At 37.7% G+C, this 13,550-nt stretch overlaps 1 protein-coding gene across 8 annotated transcripts in view; it reads left to right on the plus strand.

Moving 5' to 3' along the window:
• The window catches only part of RABGAP1L (RAB GTPase activating protein 1 like), a 685,104-nt gene that overhangs the window by 535,179 nt on the left and 136,375 nt on the right, over nucleotides 1–13,550 (plus strand). The window contains exon 1 of one of the 8 annotated variants that reach the window (XM_073216787.1): nucleotides 205–223. The exons of the other annotated variants lie outside the window; for them this stretch is intronic. Within the exon in view, the coding sequence (XP_073072888.1) occupies nucleotides 209–223 (15 nt within the window). The 5' untranslated portion in view covers nucleotides 205–208. Of the gene's footprint in view, nucleotides 1–204; nucleotides 224–13,550 lie in introns of those variants that run through there. 8 annotated transcript variants of the gene reach the window in all.

A 13,550-nucleotide genomic window follows, 5' to 3' on the forward strand; every position in this document is an offset into this window, starting at 1 on the left:
TGAGAAGTGACCAGAGTATTTGTCACAGGCCAGGGAGACGTGGACAGATTCCAGAGATATGCAAGAGCTCAGATCAACAGATAGTGATTACATGTGAGCATTAGGGCAGGGAAAGAGAGCCAGTGATGACACTCAGGATCCTTACTTGGGCAAATTGATCGCAATCACACTGCAAAAGGGAACCAACAAAGGAGACCAGATTGCAAGGATGGAAGATGATGAGGTAAGTGTCAGCCATGCTAGGTTTATGGTGGATAGCCACAAATTCATATCCAAGTACACAGAAGTATCAAGTAGGCATGTGCTGAGCTAAAAGTAGATGTCATCACCATTGAAACCATGGGAGCTGGTGAATTCTCACAGAGGAGCAGAGAGAAGGGTTCAGAATAGATGCATTAGCATAAAAGATGGGCTAAGGAACAGAAGCCAGTGAGACTTTGAAGGCAGGAGAAACCCAGAAGAGCATGAAGTGTGAACACTAAGGGGAAAGGTGGTTGTTTTCAAGAAGGAAAAGTTGAACAAGTGTCCATGATGCCCAGAGGTCACGTAAGGTACTGAGGAATGGTAAGTGGGCATTCTGCAATAGTTCACGCTAATGTGGTGCTTAATGGCCCTAGTGAGAGTGGTTTCTGTGGCATGATGAAGTAAAAAAGTATAAAATGATTCGAGGAATAAATGGGAGATGAGTAAATGGAAAGAGAAGATGGAACAACTCTTCTCAGAAGATTTATATGGGGGATGGAAGAGACAGCCAGCAAGCCAAAAAGTAAGTCCAAGAGAGAGATAAGTAGACATGAGACTGAGATGGATTTTTGGAGGATGGGAAAGATGATTCTTTAAATACTAAAAACCTCAGTGAATCAGTTTCCTCATTGAGCCCATGCTGTATGCCAGGTACTGTAGTACACCTGAGGAATACAAGGTTGAACAAAAGCAGGTATGCTCCCTCAATTCAGGAAGTTTATACCATTGTGCAGAAATGTTCACTAGATAATCACAATAAATGTGTAATTATAAAGTGAAATAAATGCTCACAAGGGATATAACAAGGATATATGTGAGCAAAGAGCAAAGGAACGTGACTTTGACCCAGTGATTTAGGGAAAGCTTTTGAGCTGAGATTAGAAAGCATTCCAGACTGAAGGAAGATTATGTACAAACATCGTGAGATGGGAGGGAGTAAAAGTATCTTCAAGAAACTAGGAGACAGCCAGTGTGACTTGACTATAACTCAGAGATTAACAAGGGTTGATATTTAGGGACTAGACCACTCCATTTTCAAATAAGAAGGAAAAGTCCATAGAAAGAGAAAAGTTGAAGATTTGATAAACAAAGAAGATTATACTGACAGAGATAGGCCTTTGAGGAGGGAAGGGATTAGTCTTAAAAGAACGGACCTTTCTTCCTTTACAGCAGGAGGAAATGAGCGAAGAATAGGTAGGGATAAAGGGAATGTGCATTTTGGTGAAGAGGAAATTGAAATACTCCATTTCTGTTGTTTACAATTAAGATTCTAGAATGAAGAGAATACAACATAGTGAGAGGTTTAAAGAATATGGGAAAGCTTTTAGATCAATATTGTAGAGGATGTGAAGAACTAACTGGAAAAACACAAAAGAGTCATATTGCTGGAGATCATGAATTCATCATGGCGAAAATCTGCAATGTTTTGTGAGTTTCTCTAGAGAAACTCAGCCACCCAAATGTATATGTGAGGAAGGCAGACAGTTGTTTTGACCAGAGTTGAGGTTTGCCAGCACGAGGCAAAAGAAAGACACTCGAAGTCAGGGCAGTGGTGCACTAATATACCAGATCTTGGGGAAGAGAGACAAATGAAAGGGAGTCCCTGGTTTGTGGCTTTTGCCAGGTTCCATGCTGTAAGTGCTCCCAATATGGCCAATTTCAGGGTACCAATGACTTAACTGGCTCACATGATTTGGAATATTAACAGTCACTTCTCAGGAAGTGGTAGTCATGACTGTGGCACCACCACCACAGGGTCAGGGAGATGAGGCTCGTAACTGGAACATGGTTGACACGATGGATAATGGAGTCTCACTAGTAAAAAGAAAAGTGAGGACAGATAGGGGACTGAGAGGCTTCAAGAAAAGTGGGTGGGGGAGAGGCACAGAGAACTGTTGAACTCCAAAAGCAGGTAATGGTAAGGGAGGATGTTAAATCACTCGGTGGTGGTTACCTAGGAATAAAAGCATCTTTTCTTCAAAAACTTGTATTCTAAAGACCGTTTAGTGACATTGGAAGATAATACTGACCTGTGCTTAAGATTTTCATTTGGTTGCTCAGGTTAGTGTCAGCAAAACCATTCCAGTTTTGCCATCCATGGCCGCCAGCTCCTATGACTGCTTCTCTCTGTCCTAATAACAGTGCCACCGTTGCTACCATTTTACTCTAATCGTAGAGATTTGAAATGCACAGTAGAAGTAAAGAAGCCAGAGGCAATAAGAGCTAGGGAAATGAGGAGGGCCTCTAGTGGCTAAAAACAAAGTTTTGCCCTGCCATCTTCCTCTCACACACAAAAATTATCTTACCCCATGCTGGACAGGCAGCCACCAAAAACAGGATGTTGCCATGGAAACTGTTTGCCCCAGAAAATCCTAAGCTCTGCTCCAGCTCAGTTACCTATATACTCTGATGGACAATTACCCACTCTCCTAGAGTGAATTAATACAATTTGATTTTGCCTCTCAAAAATCATGTTTTTAAAGGAATGCAGTGAATTTGTTTATCTAGAAATTTAAGATTTTTCTCCTCTTAGATCTCCATATTTGTAACCATAGATTTGAATTTAACCATTTGAAAATAACTTTCACACGAGAACAAAACTATAAAGAATATTTGTATTAAAAGCAATTTACCTCTACTTTCTTCATTCAGTTTGCTATTTATTTCTGGCTATTGTTGCTGTATGTAAATAAGAATGTAATCTCTCAAATAGAGGCTTTCTTTGAATTGTCAATGAGGCCACACAAGCTTTTGTTGACTCCATGGATCTAAAGTGTGTCCTTCTATGCACCATAGAAAAGGTTCATTTTTTAAATTTTTTGGTGGGGAGGGTGTTATTATTATTATTATTTTTTATTAAGGTATCATTGACATACAATCTTATGCTCAGGTTTCACATGAGCAACATTGTGGTTACTACATTCCCCCCTATTATCAAGTCCCCACCACATAACCCATTACAGTCACTGTCCATCAGCTTAGTAAGATGCTATAGAATCACTACTGGGGGCATTATGATTAACACACTTAATGTAGGTGGCTCACGGGGAAAGCAGTACAGCACAGAGAAGACAAGTAGTGACTCTTTAACATCTTACTACACTGATGGACAGTGACTGCAATGGGGTGTGTGTGTGGGACTTTATATAATATGGGTGAAAATAGTAACCACAGTGTTGCTCATGTGAAACCTTCGTAAGAGTCTGTATCAGTGATACCTTAATAAAAAAAATGTTGAAATGAAAAAATAAAAATAAAAAAAAGTATCAAGATTTTCTGCTGGAGAAATGTTTATTAAGTTAGATGATACGAAGATGTGATAATTGACAAATTGATAATGAGGTAGTTTCTATATCAAAACATTTACCTCTTATTTCCTTTAAGGCTTCTGTTAACATTCATAATCCTCAGTGGGCCCCATTTGGGGCATTGCTTTGTTTTTCCCCAAAACCGTGATTAATAAAACTCAATCTTGCCTCTCACAAATCATGTATTGTGAGAATGAGCAGGGGCATGTAAATGTCTGAAACTCTTGATAACAGTGGAGAAAACAGGCCACAGCTCCACGTGCCCAGGTATCAGGCACCCTCCACATTTAGAAAGTGCAGCTTTACTGGCTATTCAGCTAAAATGCATTTATCCCCTTTATTTACTTCTGCCATCATTCTACCATTATACCTACTTATGACAGTCATTTTCTTTCAGTTTATTAAGGAGAAAGCCATATAGATATTTTAAGAATTAACTTGATGGGTAAACCTGGTTATTGTATAATGAACTAATCTATATAAATCATTAAATTCTCTTTCCCCAAAGAAAAATAAGATAAATGGATATAAAAATAGATTTTTATGTGATTGTCTCTTTTTTAAGAAAAAGAAATAATAAGTCATAGGAATAAAGCATTTGCCCTTGTATGCATATTCCAAACTTGTTACAATGTCCTCAGAGCTTTCCATGAAGCATTAACAATGAAAAGAACATTGCAGAACTGCTATTTCTACTAGGAGTTTATCTTCCTCCCAGTTTTAAGTACTTTTCCCCCATAGTTAATTCACTCTCAGCAGTCTTTTAAAGACATAGAAAGACTAATGGCTATGCTCTTAAGTGGGAATTTTCATATTTCATATACCTTTCTACAGTTTGCCAATTATCTTTTATCTAGTTGTTATGATTCACAAATAAAGTTAGAACTTGTCTTTACTCTTTGGAAACAGTGGTAGTAAGTAATTTTCCCACAACTTTTTACAATGAGATCCACATTTCTTTGATTTTTTTATCTATTTGAATTCATATTAAGATTATATTTAAAGTGTGCTTCAGAGTTTGTGTTGGGGAATCTGATTTAGACAAGAAAATAGATATGGTGTTCCTGTGCCCTTGTTTCTGCTCACTGAAAATAATTAGAATTTTTTTTTTAGGTAGCAATAAAAATGAATTTAAATGTCTTAGGTGTTTAAAACAGGTTGGGCATTGAATCCTGAAGGTTTAGTATTCCAACTACTTCAACCACAGCTCTTTCAGATACCGGTACCCTCTCCTCTGGAGAGCATAAAGTATCATTACAGTGTATTTACTTATTTACTCATATTCACATTTCACCAACTCATGTACCCATTTAGCATTTAGCTGGCAAATAACCAAGTCTAATTAATACCCTGGAGAATTTACTTATTTCACTTTTAGGCCTTTATCTCTCCTCTTCCTCACCCCTCCTGTAAAAAATCATTTCTTCTGAAACATTGGAAACAATGTGTAAATGAGAATAGCAGCCCAAAAAAGATACTAAAAAATTTTCAGTGTTAGTCACATACCTCCAGCTGTTGCTTGTCAAGCTTTCTGAAGCTCCACTTAATGGCAAACAAACTACTGAGGGGAAAATTTATATTCCTAGTTACAGCTGATAGTTGTGATTAAATGCGTGATCCTTTCTCATTGTCAGTTCCTCTGGCTTTGGGACTTTTATTGCTACCAGCCATGGAAGGGAGCTATTTCTTTCAACTGGCCTCTACCACTTCCTACCCAGATCACTGTAATATGTGGATCACATGCTCTCCTTCAAATACTTGTTATTCATTGTTACTGTGATGGTGGTGATAGTGATGCTGGTGATGGTGGTGAGGGTGATGCTGATGATGGTAGTGGTGATGATGCTGATAGTGATGCTGCTGCTGATGATCATGATGATGGTGACAATGGGATGATGATGATGTTGACAGTGGTGATGCTGGTGGTGGTGATGCTGATGATGGTGATGCTCATGATGGTTATGCTGATGGTGATGATGGTGATGGTGGTGGTGATGGTGACGGTGATGGTGATGATGGCGGTGGTGATGCTGATGGTGATGCTGCTGCTGCTGATCATGATGATGGTGACAATGGGATGATGATGATGTTGACAGTGGTGATGATGGTGGTGGTGATGCTCATGATGGTTATGCTGATGGTGGTGATGGTGGTGGTGGTGGTGATGGTGATGATGCAGCTGATGGTGATGATGGTGACAGTGGTGATGATGGCGGTGGTGATGCTGATGATGGTGATGCTCATGATGGTGATGCTGATGGTGGTGATGGTGGTGGTGGTGGTGATGGTGATGATGCAGCTGATGGTGATGATGGTGACAGTGGTGATGATGGCGGTGATGGTGATGCTGATGGTGCTGATGATGGTGATGGTGATGATCATCATCATGGTGTTGATCATTAGGTTAAAAGAAGCTTCAGTTACTCAACTTGGTGCAGGTTCAACTCATTTATCAACATGTTGTGTGCAGTATTCCATTCTCTTCTCTGGCACTGCAGTATCCTCTATCATCCCTTGCCCTCAGGATTACTGTGTGTCCTACTAGCTCTTAATACATGTTAAAGTTTCTCATTAGGTTGCTTCTTTAAAAGGCAGTACTTTTTTCTGGGCCTCATGGCTGCTCTATTTCATGTCTGCAGTGCTTTGCTAGGGCTGCCATAATAAAATACCCCAGACTATGTGGCTTACACAGCAGAAATTTTTCTTACAGTTCTGGAGGCTTGGCAGCCCTAGATCAAGGTGTGGGCAGGTTTGGTTCTCCTGAGGCCTCTCCCCTTGTCTTGCAGATGGCTGCCTTCTTGCCATGTCCTCACATGGTCACCCCTTGGTCTATGTTGTCTGTGTCCTAATCTCTTCTTGTAAGGACATCAGTACTGGGAGTTAGGGCTTCAACATGCGAATTTTGGGGGCATATAGTTCAGCCTACAACATTGTCTTTCTCATAGTCAACCAAATACCAGTTTCTCCCCAGTTTCTCTGAAAACAAATCTTACTTGGCAACCCTGAACTGTATCTCCCACATCTGATAACCCATGTCAATTTCCTATGTTTGTCAGCATACCCAAGTTCTCCCATCTTCTCATACACTCTGAGATTTTTTCTTCACAACTCTACGCTCCACTTCTGTCAGCCCACTTGGTTGGCAAGAAATTTCCCCTGGCATTCATGTTAGCTTTTTTAAAGTTCTGATTTACTGTCTATACCCTCTTCTGGTGTGGTCTTGTTGCCTTTACTTACTTAAGCCCTGCTTTTGTGTGTATCATATCTTACACAACCACATCTGATTCCATTCCTTTCTTAAAAGAGAGGCAGTAAGTTGTGCAAATAAATAAGTTAGGTCTTAGCAGGAGGTCCAGTGATAATAGAAAGTCTGTATTCTGATAGAATGAGTATTGTAAGCAAAACGTAATTTGAATACTACATATCAAATAGGGACTTCATTTGTTTTCTAAAATAATTTACGTAAAACCTTTTATTCTAAAGTATTTCAACAAATTTTAGGATGGCTATTGTTAAGGAAGCCAAATTGTACACAATGTTCCTGTGAGGAAAACACTTTGAAGAAATTGATCAAACATTGTAGGATCCTCGTGGAACCTTCAGAATTCAAAATTTCAGGCCTCTAACATTGCTTTTCTGGATTGTTCTAGCCACCTTGGACTAACAGGTTTCTCTGGCCTTAATTTTTGTCTTCTTTACTTTCCTCAACTCATCACCACCAGAGTTTTCAGCCTGGAAAACCAGCCTCATCTTACCACTCTTCATCTCAGAGAGCACTGCTGGCTCCCTATACCTGCAGGATAGACCCCCACCCCTCAGCTTGGCACACATCCCCTTCTTTCACACCAATATGTAAAGGCCATGCCCCTTCCTAGCCTTGTCACATCTTGTCCTTGGAATACTTTCTGTCTGTGGAGTGCCTGGACAAAGTCTAGGTTTGAATTCTAACTTCAGTTCTGACTGAGTGATCCTGAAAATGTTACTTAATCTCCTTGAGTGTGAGTTTTCTGATTAAGAATTGAAGCTAATACCTACTGTACAAGAATGTTATAAGAATTAATAAAGCTCAGCATATGTGTGAAGCCCTGGCTAAGTGATGTATGAATTCCTGTTGAAGTTATGGGGTCAGGCAAAATCCCTGTTCCTCCTTTAGGACCGAGACTAGATGTTCCCTCCTGTGGGAGCCTCAGTTGTTATTTATTTTAACTCTGGCAGTTCCTCCGCTAGAACATCACAGTGGAGTTCAGAATATGGTTTTCTGAAGCCATGTTGTTGTTCAAATCTTGGCTTTTTTACAATCTGTATGATTGCTGGAAAGTCACATACTCCTTGTGCCTCAGTTACCTCTTCTGTGAAAATGAGCATAATATTATCTGTGTAATAGGTGTACTCTGAGGATTAAGTGGGATAATATATATAAGAAACTTAGTACAGTGTGATGCATGGTTGGTACATAAAAAATGTTAGCCATTATTACTGTATTCATCTTGCCTCAGTTTCTCTCATTGTGAGTTCTTCAAGGGTTTGACTATAACTTGCCCCTCTCCAGATACCCTGTACCTGATCCAACTCCTAGCATAGTAGCTGGGCTAAAGAAGTCACTCATTAAACATTATTCAGTTAACAAATCTTAAGGAAGAATTTTGGACTTTAAATCATCTCTGAAAATAAACAGGGAAAACCCTCATGTGTTACACTGAACAGCATTCCAGGTTTCTTCCTACAGAAAACTGAAATAGCAAAGTTTCTTGATCTGAATTATGCTTTTAAAGAAGGTGTCTATCATACTGTGTAGATGACAGGGATCATGATATATGAATTTGTGAATTTTCAACTTTTACGGACTTCTAAGACTGAGAGAAAAGGTCAGCCTTCTTCCTTGATGATGTGGGTAACCAGATACCCTTCCTTTTCTCTAACAGATTTTTCAGGTCATTATTCAATAATTTTAGAATACTAAAAGTTTTTCAAATTACATTTGCATAAAATTCTTAGTTGTCTGTGATAAAAATAACTATTGAAAGAACTGAGGCTAAGATGTACTTGTCACAGCCTTTTAAACAGGTAGAATGTCTAATAGATTTTAAAATTAAAGGACTGCTAATATAGATTCCAAAAGGCAGACTAGTCTGTTCCTTCTTTATGTATGAAGTTACAATCATGATTTGTATTTTCTCTGAAATTCTCTTTATTTCATAATTGTCAAATGTATTTTATTCTTCATAAATGGAATTCAAGGAAGGTCAATAGTATATCGACATATTTATGCTTGCTGCTTGCACATTGTATTAGTTACATACTGCTGTGTAACAAGCCATACCAATACTTACTGGTTTACAAAAAAATATTTCTCATGATTCTGTTAGCTAGCTGGGTAGTTAATCTGTTGTTATCTCTGGATTCATTCATGGGGTAGCATTCAGCAGGTGGGACAGCTCAGGGTAGGATCTCTCTTTCCACATCTTTTCTCATCCTTGACTTCTTCACAACACTGTGGTCTCAGGTTTCTAAGAAGGTAAGACCCATTACACAAGCACTTGCCAAGGCTTTGCTTGTGTCACATTTGTTAGTGTCACACTGAGCAAGGCATGCCATGTAGCCAGTGTCAGAGGAGACCCCACATGGGAAATGGATGCCAGTCAGCATTATTGATCAAAAACAATTTCAATAATAATCTACCACATACATGCATTTATGTCTAAGTACATTAAAAAAATTAGTTTCTAAGAGAGGGCTGAGAGGTTGGTGTGGAAAGGAGACTTCCTTGCTATTAAATAATGCTTACTTTCATTTATTAATACTTTCAATAATATCCTTTAATACAGTTTCTTTTACCACAAACAGATACTGCTTTTATAAATTGAAAAAAAAAATATCCAGTGCAAGTGTATGAATAAGCCTGGCATCTGTTTAAGTTCCCTGATAGCAGAAGCAATTATTTGCTTATGAATTGTTAATAAAACTTGAATAGGGATACTCTGATTACAAGGAAAATCCAGCCTGTGATATTGAATTTATCATACATCAGAAAGTTGGCTTCCAGAGTTCAGAGGAAGCTTAAAGATGTTTAGTTTTATACCTTATAGCATACTTGATAGTGAGAAGTTGAAAGCCTTTCCTGTAAGATCAGGAACAAGACAAGGATGCCCACTGTGGCCACTTTCATTCAACATAGTATTGGAAGTCCTAGCCAGAACAATTAGGCAAGAAAAAGAAATAAAAGGCATCCAAATTGGGAAAGAAGAAGTTAAAATGTCACTATTTGCAAATGACATGATATTACATATATAAAACCCTAAAAGACCCATCAAAAAAACTGTTGGAACTGATAAATTCAGTAAAGTTGCAGGATATAAAATCAATACACAAAAATCTTTTGAGTTTCTATATACTAATAATAAACTACCAGGAAGAGAAATAAAGAACCACAGTTATAATTATATCAAAAATAATAAAATACCTAGGAATAAACTTAAAAAAAAAGGTGAAAGATCTATATACTGAAAACTATAAAACATTAATGAAAGAAATGTAGAAAACCCAAATAAATGGAAAGATATTCTGTGTCCATGGGTTAGAAGAATCAATATTGTTAAATGTCCATCTTACCCAAAGCAGCCTACAGATTCAGTTTAATTCCTAGCAAAATTTCAATTGCATTTTTTCCAGAAAAATAGAACAAACAACTCCAAAATTTACATGTAAACACGAAAGACTTCAAATACCTACAGAAATTTTGAGAAAGAACAAAGCTGGAGGCATCATGCTCCCTGATTTAAACCTATATTAAAAGCTATAGTACTCAAAACATTATGGTTCTGGCACAAGAACAGATAGATAGACCAATGGAACAGAACAGAGAGCTCAGAAAAAAAAAACCCATGCATATATAGCCAACTAATTTACGACAAGGAAACCAAGATTATACAATGGGGAAAAGATAGTTTCCTCAATAAATGGCACTGGGAAAACTGGACAGCCAAATGCAAAAAAAAAAAAAATTTTTTTTTAAATAAATAAGACCACTATATTACATCAAACACAAAAATTAACACAAAGTGGATTAAAGATTTGAACATAAGATCTGGAATTATAAAACTCCTTGACAAAAATCTAGGTGTTAAGCTTCTTGAAATTGGTCTTGGTGAGTATCTTATGGATTTGACCCAAAGCTAAGACAACAAAAGCAAAAATAAACAAGTGGGTGGGACTATATAAAACTAAAAAGCTTCTGCAAAGTAAAGGCAACCATCAACAAAATGAAAAGGCAACCGGCTGAATAGAAGAAAATATTTGCAAATAATTTATTTTATAACCATGTATCTTATAAATCATGTTCTTTAATGTGAAGAACTCATAAATTCAATAGAAAAAAAGAAAACTCTGATTAAAAAATAGGCAAAGATGCAGATGGCCGACAGACACATAAAAAGATGCTCCATGTCACTAATGATGAGGAAATACAAATCAAAACCACAGTGAGGTATCACCTCAACACCAGTTAGAATGGCTACTGTCAAAAAGACAGAAAGAACTAGTATTGATGAGGATATTGATGAGGAAAAAGGGTACCTATCAAAAAGACAAGAAATAGCTAGTATTGATGTGGTAAAAAGGGAACCCTTGTGCACTGTTGGTGGGAATGTAAATTGGTGCAGTCACTATGGAAAGCAGTATGGAAGCTCCTCAAAAAATTAAAGATAGAAATACCATGTGAACCTGCAATGCCACTTTTATGTATTTTTCTAAAAAAAAATTAACTTTGAAAGGATATATTCACTCCCATGTCCATGGAAGCATTATTTACAATAGCCAAGATGTGGAAATAGCCTAAGTGTCCATTGATGGATGACTGGATAAAGAAATAGTGGCATATACACACACACACACATACACATATTATTCAGTCATAAAAAAGAATGAAATTTTGCCATTTGCAACAACATGGGTGGACCTTAGCATTATCTTAAGTGACGTAAGTCAGACAAAGACAGATATGATATGATCTCTCTTATGTATAGAATTGTCAAGCAAACAAACCCAAAAGACCAAGTTCATCAATACAGAGAATAGACTGGTAGTTGCCAGAGGCAGGGGGTGAGGGAAAAAGAAAAATTAAATGTTTATTTAATTCTATTTCATTTTCTTAAGATTTTGGTTTCTTTTAGTTGTGCTGTGCATTATCTATCAAACATTGTTAACTCTAGACAGAATTGTTTATATAGCATAAATCACTGGGAAAAGAGAAAAAAATACATTTACCGAAGTGAACATAAACACTTTCTTAAGACAATATGGCACATGAGAATATTGCAATCAAAGATTCAGAGACTAATCTGAATCTCCTAAAATACCAACTTTTTTGGCCAAAGTAGAACAGAAGCTGACCTTTAGATTCACATATTCTGATTGTAGTACGTAGGAAGTTAAGGTTGACTTTTACAATTGACTTTTCAAGATATATGTCCCATCCTTTTTTTCTGGCAGTTGTGTGAGTTTACCTTGTTGTAAGAAAGAACAACCTTATATTCTTTCTCTGACACTTAGCAATTGAAAATATGGTAGAACTAAATGAAAGCTTCTCACGTGATACCATCCTAGCTGTTCAGTGCTTTGGTGTAGGCAGACTCTTTTGTGGGACTTAGTTAATCTGTTTTAGTTTGAATTTATCTCAGGTCTCAGCTCTATTCATTTTATCCCAACATGTGTAACCTTAAACTCTCAGTAGGGATGACGTTGTTAAACTAATCTTAATGCAATTTTTTCGTGGAGGGCTATGGTAGGTAGTTTCGGGATGACTAAAAAAAACAACTAGTTTTATATTTAGAAAAGGTAAAACTTTATTTTAAAATAATCAGACCGATAGTTAGTATAATTCACAAGATCCAAACGCAAAAGACTTTTATTTTATTTTATATGGATCCCTATCTGAGGGATGGGAAATGAGCACAAGAGAGGAGATTGTGTAATATATTCGCAGTATTTGGAGGAAAAAATGCAATTGCAAAAAGAAGGAAGACGGAAGAAAACAGGGAAGAATTTAGTATTTTGTCTTATGGAAACTAGGATCCATGAGTAGAGTTTGCATTCATCAGAGAACTGCTGTCTTAGGGAGAACTTGCCTTTAATGCCAGGAGACGCTTGCTGAAGTCAACAGGTATACAATTTAATCGTACCTACTTGGCTGATACTCCCAAGTATTTTTGATGAACTGAGCCCGAAATCAGAACCAAAGACTTCCTCTCCACAAAGAGCTGGTGATGGATCGAGTGAACTAAGTGCTGTGAACTTGTTGCAAAAGGAGGTGGCAAGCCCATCCCAGTCTCCCCTTAGCAGCCCCTTATCTCCTGATCACTGTGTCCGTGATGTCTGCATGCTGGCGCTAGACACCTACATGGTCAGCTCCTCCCTGTCTCCTTCATGGATGTCTCTGTGCTCCTGTCTCTTGTTGGTGCATCAGCAACCCAAGTCCCTTGCTACAGCTCGCTCTCCTATGTATTTTTCCCATCTAAGTCTATGTAACTTGCCATTTTTGTCTGAAGGCACCAGTGGTTAACATTAACTTCATAGAGATAGCAGCCACAACAGTTGTATCTTGTGTCCTTGGATGCCTGGCAAATTTATCATTTAATCATCACCTTAACATCATGAAGTGCTCTTATTGACCCAGTTGTTACAGACCAGATAACTGGCACAGAATGTTTAAGTCTCTAACAAAGGCCAGTTAGCTAATAAATGACAAAGCCAAAATTTGAAACCAGATAGTCTGGTTCCAGAGTCTGTGCTTTACTATCTCTCTTCTGCTAACTAAACTGCATAGTTTTATAAAGCAGTCAATAATTATTTGAGATTGCCAGTATTTATTGATCATTTATAGGATTGAAGACTATTCTGATGCAACCTGATTACATTACATTGCATCTATTAATTCTTTTGCTTAATAAGATTTAAGGTTCCTGTCCTAGACACCGCCTCTGTCCTAGTAATGTGCTAGGCAGT

Source organism: Manis javanica, chromosome 11 (genome assembly GCF_040802235.1).
Source record: "Manis javanica isolate MJ-LG chromosome 11, MJ_LKY, whole genome shotgun sequence".
In the NCBI taxonomy this organism is placed as follows: domain Eukaryota; kingdom Metazoa; phylum Chordata; class Mammalia; order Pholidota; family Manidae; genus Manis; species Manis javanica.